The following is a 23,713-nucleotide window of genomic DNA, read 5'->3' on the forward strand; positions in this document are numbered from 1 at the left end:
CCATGAGCTACTCTAAAAAGCCATCTCGTAGGTTTTCTAGAAATTCCCCCTCTTGGAATCCTGCAACAACCTGATTTTCCCCAGTCTACCTGCATATTGAAATCCCTCATGACTATTGTAACATTGCCCTTTTGGCGTACATTTTCCACCTTCCATTGTAATTTGTAGACCACATCCTAGTTATTATTTGGTGGTCTGTATATAATTCCCATCCGGGTCTTTTTACTCTTGCAGTTCCTTAGCTCGATCCAGAATGATTCTAAACAACTTCTGACCCTATGTCACCTCTTTCTAATGATCTAATTTTTAACAGCAGAGCCATGCTACCCCCTCTGGCTTCCTGCTTACCTTTTTGATGCAACGTGTATCCTAGAACTTAAAGCTTCTAGCTACAATTTTCTTTCTGCCCTGATTCAGTGATGCCTTCAATGTCATTCTTGCCAATCTGTAACTGTGCTACAAGTTCATCAACGTTTTTCTGAATACTGTGCACATTAAAATATAACCCCTTTAGTCCTGTAGTCACCCACAGGTGTACTCTGCACTGGCTGTGCATTTCCCTTCCTACTCCTGACAGTCACTCAGTTACCTGTCTCCTGCAACCTTGGGGTGACCATCTCCTGTAGATTCTGTCTATCACCTCCTCATTCTCCTATATGAGCCAAAGGTCATTGAGCTGCAGCTCCAGTTCCTCAGGGCGTCCACACATTCATACAACCTAGTGAGTACTTATCCTTTAATCTTGTCTTCCAGCCCTAAGGCAATAGTCTTCTATGAAGAGGTGATTTAAGAACTTGTCTAGACACCTTTTAAATGCAGTCAGTGACTCCGTTTCCACCACTCGCTCCAGCATATGTTCCAAGTACTCATCACTCTGGGAGTAAAAGACCTCCATCTGATCCCCTCTTATTCTTTTACTCCTTAGCCTAAACAGTTGCCTCTAGATTTACTCCTGTCCCATTAGAGGGAAAATTTCTGCAGTCTACTCTATCTATACTCATGATTTTGTGTGCCTAACTCATGTACTCTTTTAATCAGCTCCTTTCTGGGGAAAACAGATTGAGCCTTTCTAATCTCTTCTCGTTAGTTTTCCATCCCAGGCAACACTTTAGTGAAACTCTTCTGCACCATCACATCTTTTCTATAGTGTGCCAACTAGAACTGCAGTACTCTAGCTGAAGTATGACCAACACTTATAAAGTCGTAGCATATTGTCCCTGACTAATGAACATCTTTTCAACCACATTACTTACTGTGCTGCCACCTTCAAAGACCTTTGGACGTGTGCACCAAGGTCTCTCTATTCCTCAGTATTTCTCAGCGCCATACCATTCATGGTGCATGTTCTAGGCTCATTAGTACTCCCAAAATACCAACACATTGCATTCACATCATAGTTTAAGGCTATCCTTCCACACTGTCAGCAACTCCACAGATCTGCATGTCATTTGAAAACATCAAAATCCTCCAGGAATCTATTGTTGAGTTTGTGTAGTATTATTTGAAGATGTTGGGATGTTACACTATGTTAATTACATTACAACACACATATTTCAATAGGAGGAGATGGGGAGGAATAGGTTTGATCATTACTTCAATTATTCATTCATAGTTACTATGTACTGATAATTTCTAATAGACTTTGAGAATGTTTAGGAGGACAGCATTTTACAGAATTTAAACCCACTAGTGATGAAGGAATGCTGATAATATTTCAAAGGCAAGATGGTGCAGAGACTGTTTGGGAACTTGCAGGTTCATTCCCATGGCGTAGGTTGCATCTGCTTTTACTTTCTCAAAGTGCTGTTAGAATAGCTTTTTGATATAACTGCCACACGCTACATTGATGTTGTGTACTTCAGTCGCAGTAATGGTGGAGGGAATGAATGGTTGGGGTGGTGAATGGGGTGTTCATGAAGAAGCTACTTTCTCCTGGTATATGTCAAAGTCCTGAAGTATTCAAAGTCCTATAATGCAGGGATTATACCCCGATTTGTGCTTTGTAGATGGTGGAAGAGTTTGGAAAATAAGAGATAAGTTACTTCCTGCAGGATATGCAGCTCTTAACTGAGGTAATTGACTACCTGACAAGAATGCTGGGTGACCCACTGATGCTCTTGGGTTGCTTAGTGCTGGGGCAGAATAGTGTTTGCTGTAGGATCCATTATGAAATGGATTTTACAACTTATGTACCTTCAGCATCTTATTTTCCTTAAAGAAATACTGCATATAAAATACTTAATAAACCAGCAAAATTATCCACAGATGATAGCTCGTATATTTTAGTTTTCATTCTTTTATCTCACTGGCTCTATCTGAAAAACATCACAGTTAAGCTACGTATTGACTAAAACGAAAATTCTGAAAGCAGCAGATTCAGCACATTTACAGGCAACTCAACAGTTACTTGTACATTTTTTATAGGATTGCTTTTATATTTAATGAATTTTTATATTTATTGTTTTTTTAATGCTGCATTGGTTCTAGAGTAACAATTATTTCATTCTTCTTTTTACTCGTGTACTGAAGAATGACAATAAACAATCCTAATTTGTGGAAAGAGATGAATCCTTTATGCTGATCTAACAGTTCTAACAGCTACTGATAATATTTTTCCAGTTCTAGATTTTAAAAGCAGATTAAAATTTTCAATGAGACTGCACCAAAGTTCTGACAAAAATCCCTCAACGTAAAACAAAGTGTTTATTTCTCTATGGATGATGGCTGACTTGCTGAGTGTTTCCTGCATTTTATGTCTTTATTTCAGTTTTTCAGCCTCTGCAGTCTTAATTGAAATAGTTTAGTTAAAAAGTCAACTGCCAAATATTTGAAATATATAACTTCTTATCAGCAAGTCATCATTTTATTGAGATATAATAACATCTATAGGGTAAAATTCTTCCTCATGATTATTTTAATGTAGGATTCAGCCTTGTATATCCAAATCTATTTTTTGCTTAAAAAAAGAAACGCAATCCATATTAAAAAGTAGCAGAATTAGTTAAAATTGGTCATTACGTTACCTATACATTGAGTTCACACTTACCAGTCTGGCAGTTGTATCCAGTGTATCCAAGCTTACAGCGGCACGTATTTGGTGCAGAACATTCCATATTCCTACCACATGGATATCTGCACATTGCTATGAAAACAAAACAACTTATTACAGTCATTCAATTTGAATTACATTATCATCATCATAAAGACTTAGAATCCGAGATACTAAAGAACTATTCTTGACTTCTGGGTAGGATATACAGGACAGCTAATACCAACACTCCCTTTTGCCATCAGATTTCTGAACAGTGTGTGCACCCATAACACTACCTTTAATTCTCTTGGTTTTTCTTCTGAACAATTTAGTTTTTGTAATTTATAGAATTACATGTCTTTCACTAAATTTGTCAGAAGCTAGTCTATTGGAAAGCTTTTGAAAACCACCAGATGGCAACTGAAAAAGCAATGAGAGAAAAGGAGGCAAACAAGCCCATAATATAAAAGAGGATACCCAAAGACTTCTCCAGATCCAGTATATGAAGAGTTAAAGAGAAGTGAGATTATCTGTCTGTGTATTGAAACTCTACTCCATTGCTCTTTTTTCATGCCATTTCTATCTCCCATTGTAATTTCTACACATACTGACTACTGTTGGAAGGCTGGTATATAACTCCTATCAGATTCTTTCCCTTTCAGTTTCTGACCTGCTATCCACACAAATCAGGAACATGTGCAAATATGCTCCTGAAATTCAGCTCTACTGAATCAATGGAACTACCATGAATTCCAGACTACAGAGCGCACCTGATTAAAAGCCGCACGCTCTAATTTTAGAAAGAAAATCAATTTTGTACTTGTACAGGCCGCACCGGATTTTAAGCCGCAGGTGTCCCACGTTGTAATATGAGATATTTACACAGAAAGATATTACACGTGAGGATTTTTTAACTTTTAATTAAATCCGTATGGTAACATAAACAAATACATATTGCAAATGCTTTTTTTTTGAACAGTGCCTGTAACACAGCTACTTTTAAATATACATCGGTAACACACAAATTACGTTGCGTATACTTTTTTACTGAACAGTGCACGAACAACATTCTAATATCTCCTAACGACTGGTAAAACAAATATATATACTGCAGCCTACCAGGAAAAGTTATTGATCGCCTTCTTCATCTTCCTCCTGCGCACTAAAACCATCAAAGTCCTCTTCTTCAGTGTCCGAATTGAACAACCTCAGGATCTCGTCACTCACTTCAGTCTCTTCGTTGTCGCTCTCACTTGAGTGCACGCGGTCCTCTTCATCACGCAGCAGTCCAGCCTTTGGAAACCCGTTGGTGATGGTGGATGTTGTGACACAGCTCCACGCATTTAGGATCCACTGGCAGGCTTGAGTTAAAGATGCTCTTCGCATGCGTCCTGTTTTGGTAAAGGATTTCTCGCCGATCGTCATCCAAGCCTCCCACTCAATGCGCAGCGCCGTTTTTTTCTGTGAAAAAATCCCCCTGGTCGCTTGGCGTAGCACTCTCTCAGCCAATCCTTCATTAGACTCTCCATCATCCAACCTTTCTTATTGACTTTCACCATGATTTCTTTTGGGAATTTTTCCTTTGGCATTGTCAGCCGCTTAAAAACCACCATCGGTGGAAGCTTTAGTCTGGATGCTGTGCAGCTCAGAACACAAGTAAAATGCGTTCTCTCATGGCCACTTGTTTTCAGTGTGATGGACGAGTCACCTTTTTTATTAACAGTCCGAGTGAGAGGCAGGTCAAACATCAAAGGTACTTCATCCATATTTATGATATCATCTGGCCCGATGGAATTCTCCGCTATCTTTGTTTGAGTGAATGTGCGGAAGTTAGCAAGTTTTTCCTCGTGGTCGGGAGGGAGCTGCTGACACAGAGTTGTGCGTACCCTGACGGACAGGCCTTTTCGTCTCATAAATCTAAAACACCACGATGGCCCACCTCTAAAATCTTCGATTTTCTTTTTGGTGGCGATTGCTTTAGCCTTCAGTCTGATCTGCACGGTGGAAACACCGCGGCCGCCTGCTCTCTGTGTGTTAATCCAGTCTTCAAGAAAGTTTTCAAGTTCGGGCCATCTGCTATGATTACCTCTGAAAGCTTTTGTCATCTTTTTGCATTGACTCAGTTCTTCACGCTGGCGTCTCGACCGTCTCACCATCGATTCATTTATGCCAAGATTATGTGCAGCAGCTCGATTTCCTTCTTCAACCGCCAGATTGATCGCCTTTAACTTAAAAGCTGCATCATATGCTTTTCTTCGAGTGTTTTCCATGTTGATGAGGGTGAGTACAAATGACTGATTTACAATAATTTAATTGTGAAAGTGCGCTTGATTTATCGTACAATTTCATTGGACCTCTGTGAACTACTCATCAATTTTATTGGTCTACTGTTACGTGGCAAAATGTTTTTGGCAGCATGAAAAAAAAAACATGCATTAGCCGCACCGTAGTATAGGCCGCAGTGCTCAAAGCGTGGGAAAAAAGTAGCGGCTTATAGTCCGGAATTAACGGTAGGTACATTTTAGAGTGCACATGAATGTATCAAATGGTCAGTGATTGCTTAAGGATAAAAGGTCACCAAATCACTCAGATAAATGTAGAAGGACACCATTGAAGGGAAATCTACATGAGGAGCAAGGAGTTTCCCAACATCGTTCTTCGCCACTGCAAATTCCTTATTTCTAAGGAGGGAGATCACACTGTCAAATTCTTTCTACAAAATCTTCTTCCCTCAGTCCCCCATAGAAAGATTTAATTTTCACTGCAAGAGATTGAAATTATAATTAAATGTGTCAAAAAAAGGACGTTTGCCAATACACCGGATTCCTGCTAGTTGGGACACATTGAGCATTTGGTCCAATTAAGTGGCTACGTCAATTAGCCTGAGTTTCATGGAAATAGTAACAAGTTATGTATTTAAATGAAATACAGACATGACCAATGCTACTGGTGGTTGTCCATTGTATCTGACAATGACAGGAAATTTGTGCAGGACAGTTTTTAAAGTGGAGCAACCGTGGCACAGGAATAGTTCCACTCTCTTGACCTCAGAAGACCAAGTTCAGTGGTACAAGTAAATGTCAGAACTGGGGTCATCCCTAGTTGCAGTAGATGACCTTGACTTCTCCTGTGTTTCGTCAATCCCTTTGCACTCCATTGAGCATTGCAGACCTGCCTTCCTGTTTGGTGGATCTCACTATAGACTCCATCTTCCCAGTCAGCCGGAGCTGACTTCGCATGCTAGGAGAGGCATGTCCCTATCTCACTGGGGTATGAGACCTACCGGAAACCCCTCACCTGGCTTAGCCTGCCTGTCAAAGCGTTGTACCAGGGTGTGGCTGCTGGTGCATGCAAATAGCTACCTAGAGCCACAGGTCAGCGCTGAGGTACCCAAGGCAACATTGAAGACAATTGTCGATGCTTCCAAATTTTTTAATGACTCCCAACTTGTTGATGTAATGAAATTGTTTCATTTTCACTTCTGGCTATTTCTGGCATCTCCAAGCCTCAATGCTGGGAAATTGCAGTGTGCAAAATGTTTTGTCTTACCGTCTTATTGTCTTACTTCTTCTTTCTCACTAATTATCAATGACAAAGATCACTGCTTTTTAAACACAAACACAAGCAACTTGCGCTATTTAAAAACTGTTCGCTCCAAGCACAGTGCAGCATCTCACGGTCACACAAGTGCACATGACTGATGCTAGTTCGAGCCTTTTCATAGAGTCTCCTGCCCCAGTCAAGTGTTATAGTGTCCCAAATAAACTAAGAGAATCTTGTCAATTTTCTTGATTTGTTTTTGCTCATTAAGAGTTGTCCCAACCAAGTAGCTGCACTGATTAACTAATGGCCCAATTATCTGGAATCTATTGTATTGTAAAAAAATTGGTTTTTGCAGGCTATTATTGACTTACTTCCCTTTGGTTGGTTAAGGGCAATTTGCACTTTCATTTTCCCCCACATACTTAAGAAATTTAAAATTTATGGGCACGAACAGATGTAATTATAACAAGAATGATATGACATCATACCTTTACAAGTGACTCCATCACCAAAATAGCCAAAAGGGCATCGTCCACATCTGAAACCTCCATACAGAGTTGGTTCACAAGGAACCCCTGAAAAACATGGCGAATCTGCACATGTAACAACCTGTGGCTCGGGCATCAGTTCATCCTCTGTGAAAAGACTTCCTGAAGTTGTAGTCACAAAGGAAGGATGTGACTTTATTAAGGGCCTTCTCTCGGTCAATGTTAGGTCAATTGTTTTTGAAATACTCATTTCTCCTTTCGTGTTATAGGGTTCTACATTACTATTTGTCACTTCTGCTGTGCTGCTCTCTCTGCTCCCATCATTATTTTCCAAGAACATGGGAGACCAATTTTGTGCAGCTGAAGGTTTTCCAAGTGTAAATTCAACAGATGAGATCATGGGATGGTCTGTAGAATCATGATAAGCAGTTGTCCAATGATGAAAAGGTGCCTTCTTGAAAGTAGTTGCTGTTACACTGGGTATTGCGGATGTGGGAGTGACTCCTGCAGTTGTTATGGTAACTTTGGGCCTTTGAGAACCTACAAAACATAATTTTGTTAATTTTTGCAGACTTTTTCAGTAAATATGGCAATTACTTAAAATCTTAAAAGGCATGCAAGGCTTCCAAGAAACTTGAGCGTGGGCTAAGATTGCATCATTGGGTGGCTTTAAATCCCAAGATCGTTAGTTTGTGACAGCAAGGTATCTCCTTTTTATGGGCTACAGAACTCCAGCACTACATTTCTGCTGCATCCTTTCCCATGAAGTTGGAAAGCCCTGCTAATTCCTTGCTGTTGACTGAAGGTAGGAAATATCAGGATAACGTCTCCAGTTTAGCAGTGACTCATTTAATGATGAATAGAAGGTAAGTGTTAAATAAAGCTCCTATTATATTGTTTGCTGCATGATAAAATGGCAATCACCTTATTTTAGCATCCTTGATTAAGCTCTCCATCCAGGATATAATCTCGGTTTCATGGAGTTGTGTGAAGCTGAGCACAAAGTTTGGTACAGGCTGTCTCCAGGTCACACAGTTGTGCTGTTCATGAGAACCTTTTGCAAGCTAATTTCTTGACAAGTTAGAGATGTTCATTTTCTATAGCTAGGCAAATTGAATCTCTCTACATATACCCACAATAATTATTTCAAAACTTGGAGTATGCAAGTCTGGCAGTCCAAGTTTTAACAAAGAAGAGCTCAATTTTCCTTGAATCTGCAGACCACTCCTACAGTCTGAATCTCAGGAAGGCCTACATTATGTACATTTCAGAGCAGCCGTAGATCAATGGCCAAAATATTTTGGTCTCTCATATTCTAATATGACTCACACCAAGCAGTGTATGAACAAGTGGATTGGTGTGGACAGCCTTGGAAGAAACTGGGAATGGTTTCATCTTCAACAAGACCAGGAGGGAAAATTAAGGCCATTATTTATTTAACTCCAACTACACAGATTATTAAGCTATGGAATGCAATTGTTAAGTGCATTAAAAACACCAAAACGCTTTGGCAGCATGAGACAGGTCAAAGATGGCCATTATTGCAGAACAAACTTGATGATGTACAGAAATGAATGTTGAACAAAATTAATGATTGAATTGTAAATGCTAATGTTTTTATTATAGCATCTTTGATCCACATCTCCATTCTGATTAAAGCTATACTGTTAATTCCATGGTGGTGTATACATATATGCCTTTATATTGGTACAGACGTCCCCAAGATGCATAAAAGTTTCATCCCTGAAAACTGTCTGCAAACTGATTTCTCTGTCAAAAACATCTATTTTCCATAGCTACACGTATCATATTGCTCTACATATTCCTGCTATAATTCTTTTATTTCATTGAGTAGCTCATGCAATATATCATATCTGGTTGCTAACAAATACCAGAAAAATTTACAAAATGATCAGACTATTGTTTCTGAAATTAACTGAACCCCACAATGAAATCTCTGATGCAACCATTTGAAATAATGGACTGAGAATTTTCAATCTGTATTGATCTAAGTAAAAATGCAACCAATCAAAAGAAAAATACTGAGTGTTTCCGTTATCTTGCAAATAAACTCGTGAGTGTAATACTGAAATTAAAATGAGTAACTGATTTAAAATAAACTCATCAATGTGGTATCAGGAACAAACCTTTGGTTTCATGTGAAAAATGTGGTGCTGAGATTGCTGACCCTTAAAATTGAAAACTAGAACATTTCAGAGCATCAGATAAATGCCTACAACAGTATCTGATCAGGCTCCTTTAAGACATCAATTCAATTTTCAAGTATCAGTGACTTACAATACCCAAGCCTTATTCATTGATGTTAAGCTTACAGCAGCCTAGCATTGCACATCTAATGTTTGGCAATAACGAAAATCAGCCTCAGCGAGATAGATAGAAAATTGGCTTAGTGATGGGAAGATGTTAGCAAGGAAGGGCTGTTTCACAAATAAAGGAAGTACACAGTGAAGTTACCAAGACCATTTGTTTCCTTTACGCAGCAAACTTACAAACATTTTCTTAAATTCGTCCTTGCCTCCTTTCCCATGCTCCATTTAAATCTACTACACTCTTTATACCAGGCCCCTTTTAAACTCAGCAGATTCAATAGAAAATATATGATATAACAGCTAAAAGAAAGTTGAATATATGTTTTTGGAGTACTAATGGAATAATATCCAATAGTCTAGATAGCTCCCAGTCCGGTAACAAAATGCCGAGGGCATCAAATCAGAGGTTTACGGTTTGTTATTAATAACTGGATTCCAAGGTACAGGCTACAATTTTCAGACCTACAGATGACACAAACCTTGGAAGTACAGTGAATTAAAAACAGGAAAAGTCTTCAAGGAAACACTGACAGGCTGGTGGAATGGGCAGACAGACAGCAATGAAAATGTGAAGTGTTGTAATTCGGAAAGGAAATATAAACTAAAGGAAATATTCTAAAATGAACAGAGAGTCCTGTGGCGACATGTGTATCAACGGTTTCAAGAGGCAAAAGTAGTATATAAAATAGACCACAAGACAGAGGAGCAGAATTGGGCTACTCTTCCCATTGAGTTTGCTGTCATTTCATCACGGCTGATTTGTTAACCTTCTCAAGCCCCATTCTCCTACCTTCTCCCTGTAACCCTTGATGCCCTGAATAACCAAGAACCTATGCTTTAAATATACTCAATGACTTGGCCTCCACAGCTGTCCACGGCAATGAATTTCACAGATCCACCATTCTCTGGCTAAAGAAATTCCCCATCTCTGTTCTAAATAGACGTCCCTCAGTTCTGAGGCTGTGCCCTCTGGTCCTAGACTCCCCCACTATAGGAAACATCCCGTCCACATCCACTCTAGGCCTCTCAATATTTGATAGATTTCAATGAGATCCTACCTCATTCTTCTGTACTCCAGTGAGTACAGGCCTAGGGCATCAAATACTTCTCATACAATAACCCTCTCATACCCAGAATCATTCTTGTGAACCTCTTCTGGACATCTTTTCTTAGATAAGAGGCCCAAAACCGCTCATAATAATCCAAGTACGGTCTGACCAATAACTTATAAATCCTCAGCATCACATCCTTGGTCTTACATTCTAGTCTTCTTGAAATGAATGCTAACATTGCATTTGCCTTCCTTACCACTGACTCAATCTGCAAATTAACTTTTAGGGAATCCTGCACAAGGACTCTCAAATCCCTTTGCACCTTCAATTTTTTTAATTTTCTTCCTGTTTAGAAAATAGTCTATGCCTTTATTTCTTCTACCAAAGTGCATGACCGTACACTTTCCTGCACTATATTCCATCTACCACTTCTTTGCCCATTCTCCCAATCTGTTCAAGTCCTTCTGCAGACTCACTGCTTCCCCAACATTACCCGGCCCTCCTGGTATCTTTGTATTATCTGCAAACCTGATCAAAAAGCCATCAATTGCATCATTCAAATTGTTCATAAACGATGTGAAAAAAGCAGTCCCAATACTGACTTGTGCAGAACACTACTTGACACTGGCAGGCAACCAGAATAGGCTCCCTTTATTCCCACCCTTTGCCTGCTGCCAATCAGCCAAACTTCTATCCATACTAGTATCTTTCCTGTAATACGATGGGCAGCCATGCTTGTTAAGCAGCCTCACGTGCAGCAACTTGTCAGAGGCCTTCTGAAAATTCAAGTAAAGAACATCCACTGACTCTCCTTTGTCAATCCTACCTGTTATTTCCTTTCAGGATTCCAACAGATTTAACATGTAACATTCCTCGTCAATGAAACCACACTAATTTGTTCTACTTTTTATCATGCACCTTCAAGTACCCCAAAACTTCATCCTTAACAGAGGATTCCAATGTCTTCCCAAGAACTGAAATCAGGCCAACTGACGTATCAATCTCCTTTCTTCCACCTCCCCCCCCTTATTAAAGAATGGAGCGACATTTGCAATTTTCCAGCTTTCTGGAACCATTCCAGGATCTAATGATTCTTGAAAGATCATTACTAATGTCTTGAAGATCTCTTTAGTCACCACTCTCATAACCTCGGGGTGTAGTTCATTTGGTCCTAGTGACTTAACTAACTTCAGACCTTTTACTTTCTCCTTCATAAAAGCAACTATACTCATGCTTTCCCCCTGAAACTCTTAATTTCTGGCAAACCACTACTGTCTTCCACAATGAAGACTAATCCATAGTTTTGTGTTCATTTGCCATTCCTTTGTCCGCCATTATTACCTCTCCAGCGTCATTTTTCAGCAGTCCAATGTCCACGCTCCCCTCTCTTTTACTCTTTATATCTGAAGAAAACTTTTGGTATACTCTTTATATTTTTATTTTGGCTAGCTTACATTCAAATATCACCTTTTTCTCCATTTAATTTTTTCAAATCCCTTCTGCTGGTTTTGAAATAAAACTTCCCAATCCTCTGACTTCCCACTAGTTGTTGCTATATTGTATGCCCTCTCTTTCTTTTTAAAACGCTGTCTTTGCCCTCCCTTGACAGCTATGGTTGCCTCATACTCCCTCTAGCTTAATTCTTCTTGATGAATCTATGCTGTGCCTTCTGAATTGCCCTTAAAACCCAACCATTGCCATTCTGCCATCATCCCTGCTGGTGTCCCCTTCCCATCAACTTTGTTCAGTTCATCTCTGATGCCTCTGTAATTCTCTTTACTACACTGTGATACAGATACATCTGACTTTAACTCCTCCTTCTCAAACTGCAGGGTGAATTTTATCAAAATAAGGTCACAGTCTCTTAAGGGTTCCTTTACCTTAAGCTCCTTAATCAAATCTGGGTCATTACACCACACTCAATCCAGAATTGCCTTTCCTCTAGTGGGTTCAACCACAAGATACCCTAAAAAGCTATCTCATATGAATTCTTCAAATGACTATTATAAAACTGCCCTTATTACGTGACTACTCTATTTTCCTTTGAAATTTATATTTCACATCCTGGGGCCTGTATATAACTCCATTGGGGTCATTTTACCCTTGCAGTTTCTTAACTCTACTCATAAGGATCAGAATCAGAATCAGGTTTATTATCACCGGCATGCGACGTGAAATTTGTTAACTTAGCAGCAATACATAACCTAGCAGAGAGAGAAAATAATCATAATAAATTAAATTTAAAAATAATAAATAAACAAGTAAATCAATTATGTATATTGAATAGATTAAAAAACGTGCAAAAACAGAAATACTGCATATTTTAAAAAACAAGTGAGGTAGTATCCAAAGATTCAGAGAATAGGATGGCAGAGAGGAAGAAGCTGTTTCTGAATTGTCGAGTGTGCCTTCAGGCTTCTGTACCACCAACCTGATGGTAACAGTGAGAAAAGGACATGCCCTGGGTGCTGGAGGTCCTTAATAACGGACACTGCCTTTCTGAGACTCCACTCCTTGAAGATGTCCTGGACACTTTGTAGGCTAGTACCCAAGATGTAACTGACTAAATTTACAACCTTCTGCAGTTTCTATCAGTCCTGTGCAGTAGCCCTTCCATATGCAGCCTGTCAGAATGCCTTCCACGGTACAACTATAGAAGTTTTTGAGTGTATTTGTTGACATGCCAAATCTCTTCAAACTCCTAATAAGGTATAGCTGCTGTCTTGCCTTCTTCATAACTACATTGATATGTTGGGACCAGATTAGATCTTCAGAGATCTTGACACCCAGGAACTTGAAGCTGTTCACTCTCTCCACTTCTGATCCCTCTGTGAGGATTGGTATGTGATCCTTCATCTTACCTCCACAATCAGCTCTTTTGTCTTACTGACGTTGAGTGCCACGTTGTTGCTATGACACCACTCCACTAGTTGACCTGTCTCACTCTTGGACACCCTCTCGTCACCACCTGAGATTGTATCGTCAGCAAATTTATAGATGGTATTTGAGCTAAGTCTAGCAAAAAAGTCATGTGTATATAGAGAGTACAGCAGTGGGCATCTTCTGATCCTATGTTATTTTTTTCTAAGGATTTGATTTCATTTTTCTTTTAAACAGCAGAGGCACTCCACCCCCTCCACCTACATGCCTGTATTTTTGATAAAATATGTGTATCCTTCAATGTTAAGCTCCAACTATGATCTTCTTTGCCAGATCTTATTGATGCCTACAGCATCATACCTGCCAATCTATAACAGCACCACAGGGTCATATATCTTATTCTGTATACTGTGGGCATTCAAATATCACCCCTTCAGTTCTGCATTCATCACACATTTCAATTTTGCCCCTTTGCTATGCTCCCTGGGCTCTATAAATATAAGCACAGAGTATAAAAGCAAGGATGACTGAGAAGCCATAAAATACTTGTTTGACCACACTGGATTATTGTGTCTATTTCTGGGTACTAGAATTTAAGACAGATGTAAATGAGCTAGAAAAGATGCAGAAGTGATTTAACAGAACAATGCCAGTGCCTGGAGATTTCAGTTATTTTGATGACTGAAGAACATGCCTTGCAACAGATGAAATTGAGAGGAGATCTAACAGAGATATGCAAGACCATGAAGGGTCTGCGGAAGGCAGAAAACAAACTATTGACAGAAAGGCCCAAAATGAAGGCGAGTGACAAGAGAAAAAATGAAAGCTTCTTGCTTTTACAGTATTGACTAGGGTTTGAAAGCAAGCACTGGGGATGGTTGTATTGGCAGGTGTAGTGTGATGTTCCCAAAACGACAAATATTTGAAAGTATTTGCATATCTGTGGAGAGAAACATGGCTGTGGAGCAGGTCATAAAGCCAATATTGACTTATTGGGCTAAATAGTCTCCTTTTGTGCTATTTTTTTTCTATGGATTTCTGTCTTTCAAATACACAAATCTTCCTTTACCCTATAGGTCAAATTGGCATTATTGGGACAGAACAACTACTGCACTGATCTATAGCCATCTGTTCTTGGGCTTTGATCCAAAACAGTCTTCTGCTGGGAATAGAGATCTTAGCATATTGGCTGGCATATTGATTGGTTGGCTAGTATATTGGCCACCGTAGCGATGTAATTACAAAGGTGGTATGCCAGATCTATATTTCATTAGGAATGCAGTACAGTGATTTGAAGTGCATTGCAAGCCTTCACCGAATGCAGGGTAGTTCATTCCCAGACAGAGAATGGCAAGATAGGACCCTGTCCTAATGCAGCATGGTGCAAAAGCTCCTCAGGTGTGGTATATCGCACTTCAGGGTCTGTTCCAATGCAAATAGCCAACAGAGCTCCCAATAACTTTGGTACCAACTGTCAAAGTTGTCACAGAAATTGTATGCCTCTAATTATTTCTGACAGTTACAAACACTTAAAAAATTCCTAGGAAGTAATAAAATTGAACATAAAAGAAATTTACAACCTTTATAAATTCACATGGTGAAACAGTCAAATGCAGTAAAACTTACTAACCTAAATTAAATCATACGGAACGGTCTTATTGATTCCCCCTTGCATTTTTTGTTTCTGTGGATTTTGATCTGACTTTAATAACTACACCAGATTTAACCTTGTCCATGCCCCAAAAGGTTTCCTAGTCTGGGGGTATGGAAGTCTATAAAAATCAGATTGCATGGTGGAAGATATCACTGCCATCATAAGCACTGAACTTCAGAACTTGCAGCTATGAATACAGTAATTGTTCCTACTATTCTTGATTTTTGATGAACCCTTGTGACTTGCTTTTTCCATTCAGCACTTATACGCATGTTTAATTATTTGAGTTGCCATATGTTGTCATAGCAGTCTTTGATGCTAGAGGACTTCCTTTTTTAAAATCTTTAAATTTTAAAAAGAGGAAAGGTTTTAAACAGTATGTTTTTCACAAAATGATACTTGCCGCCTACAGAGGAATTTTGTTGGTACAAAACTACCAGATACAGTCTATTCTGGTTAATTCGATCATTGGTTAATTAGGGCAACCACTTATTTGGGGCAACTCTTAAAGAATAAAATCTAATTGAGAAAGTAGCTGGGATTACATTGGTTTCTTTGGAACCCTATTCTGCTTAATTGGGCAGGAGACTGTTGTCGAACGGTTTCTAACTAGCATCAGTTGTGTCTGTCTGTGTAGTGTTTAGACACAACACCATGCTTTGAATGGAAAGTCCTTAAATGGAAACATTTGTGCATGTTTGTGTTCTAAAACAGTGAGTTTTGTCATTGATAGTTGGTGAGTAATAAAAATTGAGGCAATTTAGAACTGTTTTATTCACTGCTGTTTCAAGCATTCAGACCACGACAGGCCAGAAATGGACGGGAGTTAAAAAAAAATCACTGCTTCAACAATTTAGAAACTACAAATAACATGGGATTGTCAATCATCTTGAATATTACAATAAAATTTATAATTTGGACGATACAATCATCGACAGATACGTATGAAATCAGTCCATTATCTGCAGTGATTTTGTTCATTTTCAGTCAAACAAACACAATGCAGATGAATTCCTCCATTGATTAGGAATTAATACACAGGTTCTTAGCACCATAGTACTGTAATAGTATTGGTAGTGTCCTTATTTGTTCTGTATTTCATTTTAAAACATAATTTGTTGTTCAGTTTGTCTTTTTTATACCTTTTTAACTATGTCATTGAAACTTCAGCTAACTAGTGCAACCACTTAATTGAGACAAAATGTCCTGGTCCCAATGTGCCCCAATTAACCAGAATCCACTGTACTCTACTGAATATACTTCTGAACTGTGATCACTGCAATCTGCAGCCTGTATTTTCCCTTTAAAGAATATACTTTTGAACCATCTAAACAAACTAGCAATTTTCGGATCCCTTGAAGGAACTGGTAAACTTGACTCCTGAGATTGCTGATACGGCGTTCGGCAGGCTGGCCGTCGCTGTGAGTGGATGCTGCGTCAAGGCCCGAGAGCAGAAAATTAACCCCTGCTCAGCTTCATTACTCCACACCGATTCAAGCGGCAGGCCAGAATAAAGCAGAGCAGAAAACGAATTGGCATTCTTCTCCGTGCTAGCCAAGATCCCCAACCTCAGCCCTAACCATCTGCCTGCATTTGACTCTTCCCCCTCTCTTCTCACTGCTACCATTGGGTGAGAGGTGCAGGTGTCTTGGATTCCACTCCGCCAGGTTCAGAATCAATTGCTGCCTTGCAGCCATCGGGCTCCTGGGCCTGCTTCACTCGCCTCAGTGCTGCACTGACTTCACTGATGTGGCCTTACCATTGGGAATCTGCAGCTCGTGATCTGTATACTATTTATGTATTTATTTTACTATTTGCACAATTTGTCTTCTTTTGCCCATTGGAAGCTCATCAGTCTTTGTTGCATGTGGTTATTCGTGGATTCCACTGTGTTTCTTTGTTTTGTGGCTGCCTGAAAGAAGCTGAATCTCAAGGTTGTATATAGTATAAATACTTTGATAATAAATTTGAACTTCAAAATTCTGAAAAAGTTGAACATTTCCCTAACAACCTTTATCTAATCAGTTCTTATATTCAGTTCAGCCACATATATCCATGTTTTTATTTGCATATTTATCCTCATGTGTGTAACTGTACTGCTTCCTGTGGTGCTATTTTCATTATGCTTCTCAGTAAATACATTGTGACTGCTCCCTGATTTAGGTTTAAGTTTTCCATGACAAACTCCTAACTCTAGTCATTGTATCTGGCTCAAAATCAATTCCCATCACTTTGCTAAGTTCAGCCTTAATATACTGGAGTCTTTAATGCCAGGTGAACTATGACTAACAAACTCACAGTCAAGAGAGATCCAAATCACATTGATCTGGACAGAATTTGAACTTAAGACTGGAAGGTGAGAACTTTTCACCTGAACACAATTCATCTGGTTTTCCAAATTGCTTGCTTTCAAATTTGCAAGCATAGAATTTGAAGTAATTTGCAAATTACATGTCACATTTCTTTAGCCTAAGGACGGTTATCTTCCTCCTATCAGTGTGCAACACTGTATAGTCCCAATTATAGCGTTCCAGACTTCAGGAATACAATGCTTAATAGGAAATGTCCATTATTCACAGGTGAACAGGTACTATATTCCTCATTAGAACTTTGACAGCAACATCAACAAATTGCATCTTTCTCCAGCATTTTGCTTTTTATCGTGCTCAGATATTTTACACTGTTCTGATTTTAAAATAGGTAAAGGATCACTGTTGACAAAGCAGCTGCTGTGTTGCACTATTAGAAACATAATCCAAATGCCTGCTTGATTAGCCCTCCAATACAGAAGAACATTTAGCCCATTGTTCTTGAAAGAACTTTAAAAATTTAAGTGGAACAAACTCACATTTGAGAACTTGTGTGGTTCAATATTCAAGTAAAATAATATATTTAACATCGTTTTAACCACCTGAACGCATTCTGGGTCTCAGCCATCTGAGGATCTGATGAATAAAGATCCGCAATAAATGGATTAAGATAAATGGATATATAAATGGATAAAGATCCGCGAGTAATTTATTGACTTGGAGTCATTGCTGAAATCAGGTTTGTGACTCAAAATCCTGACCTAGTATCAGGCTTCCCTGAGAATCACCTCATGCAAATGTACAGGATGATTCAGAGAATGGAAAGGCGGGTTCACCGGAATTCAAATTCCATAGTGGTGGAGGGACTCTTGATACTCCTGTAAGGAGGTGGGGGCAATAGAAAAGAAGCAACAAAAGCTGGAATCGCCACATGCGTAAAGTGAGGATGTCAAAACTGGGGCTGCGCTCCAGGAACGTGAATGAAGTTCGACAAAAATAATAATCAGACATAAGTGATTGAAATTAGAACCCTTCTCATGAGTACATAAAGCTAACTATAGCATTACAATGTTAAACCATTGCAACAACACCTAACTCTACCCTACATTGCGTACCAATCCACACAGGAACCATCACATTCCAGATACAATTCAGGAACAATTGAGACACGTGGGACATCAAATACACAAGGACTAATACAACTCCCAATTGACAAGCAAACTCAATACAAGTCACTATTTGCCCCACACCTTGTGCATGCTCAATACTGCCTTTCTATCTCTCTCAGTCAAATTCTAAACATTGCAGGTCACACCAAGGTGTGCTCAGGCGAGAGGTAACAAAGGGGATAGAAATGAGAGGGCGTCATATCTATTGGCAGAACACAGGATATTTTTATCTTGAGCTTTGCTGCCACTCCTTTTTCCTTCTTTATCCCTGACTGATTCTGATCCACGATCTCCTAAATGTATTTTAGCCCAAGTTGTGGAAGCAAGAAACACTTTGCTGAACTACTGCACCCACCTGTTACACAGCAGAGGTGGAAAGCAAAGTAGGATGGTTGTGGTTAAGGTAACACGCTGGTTCTGCTGATGCAAAACTAAATGAGGACTTCAAACAGAACCCTTCACATGTACAGTGTGTACCCAAAAGCTTGAACACAAGCCAGTTCTAGGAACTTATTTCCAGTATGGCCCACAGTTTCACAAAACCTGAAGCCCATTCTTTCCAGAGAGGAGATACTTGCCTTTTGTTATACAGTACATTTATCTGAATCTGGTGAATAAGGTTGTGATTTTCAGGGCAGCCATAGTCATTTGCAAAAATAGCTAAAAACCCCAACTCAATATTATACAGATGGTTAGGGTGACGATGTTCTGAAATGGAAGTCCAAACATCACATGGTTCAGTGCAATTCAGTGGAACACCAAGTTGCTGCCCTGGAAGCTCAGAGAGATGCCCCCTTTCCTCAAAGCAGTTTCCCGGAGAAACTTCTGAAAATCTCATCCCTGGAAGATTTGCAGTGAGAACACTGGAGATTGTAGAATCAGTTCACAGTTGTGATGAATGAAGTTATCCATGTTGGTTTAAGAGCCTGTCATCCATGTTCCGGTTGTTCAGATAATCCCAAACAGAGTGCAGAACGAGAGAAATAACATCACCTGCTGACTTATTGTGCCAGTAGGCAAACTCCAGGTAATCTCTGAGGAGGACTTAATCAAAGCACTTCATTAGAGATGATCCAAGCATTGCAGGATAGTAGTAACTGAGGTAAGGCACAATGCTCTTCTTGGGCACCAGTATGATAAATGCTTTTTTGAAGTAGTGAGATCCTTAGAACTCAGAAATGAGAGGTGAATACGTCCATAAATACTCCAGCCAGACGGTCTGCATAGATCTATGCTACTTGGTCAGGTATGCTGTCTGGATCAAATGCTTTTTCATAGATTCACCCTCTTGAAAGTTACCCAGACATCACCTCAGAGACTGAAATTACAAAGTCAACATGGAATATGGTGGCTCACAGGGGTGTGCCATTGGTCTCCCTATCAAAGTGTGCATAAAATGCATTGTCCTAATCTTACCTTGCACTCTGTTGTCTATGTGGACGTTGCATACTATCTGTGTGACTGCATGGCTTTCCTCTGGGTTCTCTGGCTTGCTTCGACATTTGAAATGCATATAGGTAATTGATCAATCAAATTAAGAGAGTGATGGAATGGGATGGGGGGAGACTTGATTACAGTATGGGGAGAATAGGTAACAGGCAAAATTAGTGGGGAATAAGATCACTTTGTAAAAAATAGCATAGACATTTTATGAACATGTGCCAAGTAGGCTTCTTTTAGGAAAAGGTATGAATACAGAATTTATTAAAAACTTTTAACTTTTAAACTTACCTTTAACTTTTAAAGATAATGACTGATTTTCAAGTCAGGTATTTTAATAGAATGTGTTTGGTCTTTTTACCTTTTCCCTTAAAATGTATTCCTTCATATATCTAAGAGTGAAAACCCTGTTCAATTTTATGTTTTTTGCTATATTATAAATTCATCAAAAATAAGCATTTCAATAGGCTTGTTCAAGTTAGTACTGTGTCTTAGAGTTATCATATTGAAATGTCATTAAAAATGAGTTATAAAATTAAACTGTATTTAATTGGTGTACAGTGCATTGCTCATTAAAAGTATTTTGATACAAAAAAGCTTCAAAAATCTATTTAGTGTTTGTATGCTGAATAAAATACAAGTAATTTGAAGGGCATTCCCTTTTACATCTGTTTTACTGTGTTCAGAGATAGCTAACTAGGTTGTTAAAATTTGGATGCTAGCTTAAAGCAAATGCAAATGAATACTATGGGCTATTTTGCATTATTGCTGAAGACCAATTTCATCACAAAGTCTTTGATGGGTTATGAAAATACTGCTCAATGGTCTGATGTTTCTGAGCTTGTAATTCTCTATATCAAATAAAAATGTTTTTTTCCCTCCTCTGCTAAATGATTTTAACTGTAGACTGTGCCCAAGCCAGGTCATGCAGTTACATTCCCATCAGAGAATGAAACTATTTTCTCAGGAAAGGATAATCCAAAGTTGTGATTTAATCCTAACAGCGTAAATCAATATGGATTTTTGTTCCCCTCTGTGACATTTCTATATTTGAAAGAAAATAGTTTTGATCACAATGTTATAGCATTTAATCTTCTCCATGCTCATGATATCTCTAATAGCCATTACATTTTTTCAATGCAGAAGTGCATTAACTATTGAACATTATGGTGGAACAGCACCAGTGCTCTTGCTGCACAATTCCATCAACTTGGTTTCAATCATGTCCTCAGGTCCTGGGTATGGATTTTGCCCAATTACTGCATGTGTTTCCTTCACTATGCTAAAACTGTAGGTTCTAGGTTATATGCCTACTGCGAATTATCCCTAGTGCAGTGTAAAAAGAAGATGAATATTGACTTCAGATGCCTGAGTATTTGTAGATAATACTCTGCAGGTCAATGGCACAGAAAAGGGAATGAGCAAATAATTCAGAACAATCTGCTGAACCCCAGAATCAATTTACTCAGGAAATACAGGTGTCTGCTGAAAGGCAATATAGAAGTAAATACATTACAATTTTCCCATAACAGCCAGAATAATTTCCCCAGAAAAAATCATGCAATGAGGGAACAATAGTTAAACATAATTTCTGTAAAAGTTAATATTGTTTACTGTAGTGTGATTACACAGCTTAATTGCCATCCCAGTTAAATCAGTTCCACTCTTCCAGGTTGTACTGTTGATCCACACAATTAATGGATTGAGGAAAATATAAATACAACAAAGTCTGCTTTGGGCTTCCAACATCTGCAACGCACACAAAATGCTGAACATAATCTCAGCACGTCAGGCAGCACCTATGGAAATGAGTAAGCAGTTCACGTTTTGGATTGAAACCCTTCATCAAGACTGGCAAGAGAGGGCGAAGATGCCAGAATAAAAAACGGATAGCTAGAAGGTGATAGGTGAAGCCAGGTGGGTGGGAAAGTTCAAGGGCTGAATTTTTTATTATTATGTTTTATGTAATTTTATTATATTATGTATTTTATATAATAATAATAATAATAATAATAATAATAATAATAATAATAATAATAATAATAATAATAATAATAATAATAATAATAATAATAAAAATTAATAATAATAAGTTGCCTAAATTTAAATGAACCTGGAATCTTCTGGACAGTTGTTTACTGCTTCCTTTAAAAATAACATTTTAGTCACTTCTGAAATGCTATAAATGAAGATACATTATTCATCTTTGTACATGTGTTAATTAGCTATCACAGCCAGCCTAATAAAACCATTGGAAAGAATTATTATTAATAGGGGTCACAGCTAATGGAGTCTGTCACTACTTGCAGTAATTACTTCATTAGCGTAAACTCTTACCTGAAAAATCAGTTCTGGTGCACCAATGGCCATTGCCATGAAATCCCGATGGGCATGGGCCACATGTGTATCCAACCTCCGGTGGTATGTGGTCATAGCACTGTACCCCAGCAAAGCAAGGCTTACTGGCACATCCTTCTCGGAAAGTAGGGATATGAACTGAAAACATACAAAGTAAAAAGTTACAATCAACAACTAAAAAGCCCCGGAGATAAATATTCAAAATCCAACAAATGAATAGTGCTCGTAGCTTTGACTGAACATACAGAAGGTATGAAGCTGTGAGCAAATAACATCACTATCCTGTTAAAAAAAAGTTCTAACTTCAGAAAATACATAATTAAGTATTCTAACCTGACTGTGGCCCTAAATGTTTGTGTTGTAGGAATGGTGTGTGTGTGTGTGTGTGTGTGTGTGTGTGTGTGTGTGTGTGTGTGTGTGTGTGTGTGTGTGTGTGTGTGTGTGTGTGTGTGTGTGTGTGTGTGTGTGTGTGCGTGCGTGCGTGTGTGTGAGAGAGAGATAAACACAATAATGTACAACGTAACACATAACATATACGGCAAACTTAATCCTCAACAGTCTCGGTAAATTCTACCTAATGAAATTGAGTCCCTACAATATTTATCTCCTTTCATTAGCAAATTCCAATGTATTAGGCTCATTTCATGCCAAATTCATTATCTGGAAAGAATGGATCTATACTGCTTGAGGAACAGTTATGTGTTAATATGGAGAGATATGTGTTACTACATTGTTACTAGTAGTGTGTAAGTAGGATGAGTACCAAGTACAGGTGGCCTCCATTTTTCGAGCATTCGCTTTACGACAACTCGCTGTTACAAAAGACCTACATTAGTACCTGTTTTTGCTAAACAGAGGATTTTCACTTTTACGAAAAAAAGATGTCCGCTTTATGCATGTGTTACCCCGAGAAAGACCATCACGACTGCGAAGCCTTGTGCAGGCAGTTGTGTGCGTATGCGTGTACATGCCGATTTTTTTTCTATCCAAATCGACTTTGGCCTGCTGTCTTCCCGATTTTGATAAGTGAAACTACACCGTACATACAATATTTCTATTTTATACAGGCTGTATATTTATCATATCATTCCTGCTTTTACTGTATGTTTGTGTTATTTTAAGTTTTATGTGTCATTTGGTTTGATTTGGTAGGTTATTTTTTGGGTCTGGGAATGCTCAAAAATTTTTCCCATATAAATTAATGGCAATTTCTTCCTCGCTTTATGACATTTCGGCTTGCAAATGGTTTCATAGGAACAGTCTACCTTCGGATAGTGGGGGAAACCTGGTAGTACTATGAAATTAGTGGACATAGGTAGAAATTTGATTAGGGCAATTGTATGCAGCAAAGACTGTAAGGTGGGGACTGCCAGCCTTGGATAACTCAGAGAATAAAAAGGAATCAAATTGAAAGTTCATACATATGAAGTTATTGCAGGTAGTGGGGAGCTGGGAGGTA

General features: G+C 38.7%; 1 protein-coding gene across 1 annotated transcript in view; it reads right to left on the reverse strand.

Moving 5' to 3' along the window:
• vwde (von Willebrand factor D and EGF domains) overlaps nucleotides 1-23,713 on the reverse strand; it is a 230,007-nt gene that overhangs the window by 46,449 nt on the left and 159,845 nt on the right. The window contains exons 21-23 of the mRNA XM_059972621.1: nucleotides 22,234-22,392; nucleotides 7,063-7,602; nucleotides 3,047-3,142 (exon numbers count right to left, since the gene is read on the reverse strand). Of these exons, the coding sequence (XP_059828604.1) occupies nucleotides 3,047-3,142; nucleotides 7,063-7,602; nucleotides 22,234-22,392 (795 nt within the window). The remainder of the gene's footprint in view (nucleotides 1-3,046; nucleotides 3,143-7,062; nucleotides 7,603-22,233; nucleotides 22,393-23,713) is intronic.

The sequence above is a fragment of the Hypanus sabinus genome, chromosome 6 (assembly GCF_030144855.1).
Source record: "Hypanus sabinus isolate sHypSab1 chromosome 6, sHypSab1.hap1, whole genome shotgun sequence".
In the NCBI taxonomy this organism is placed as follows: Eukaryota; Metazoa; Chordata; class Chondrichthyes; order Myliobatiformes; family Dasyatidae; genus Hypanus; species Hypanus sabinus.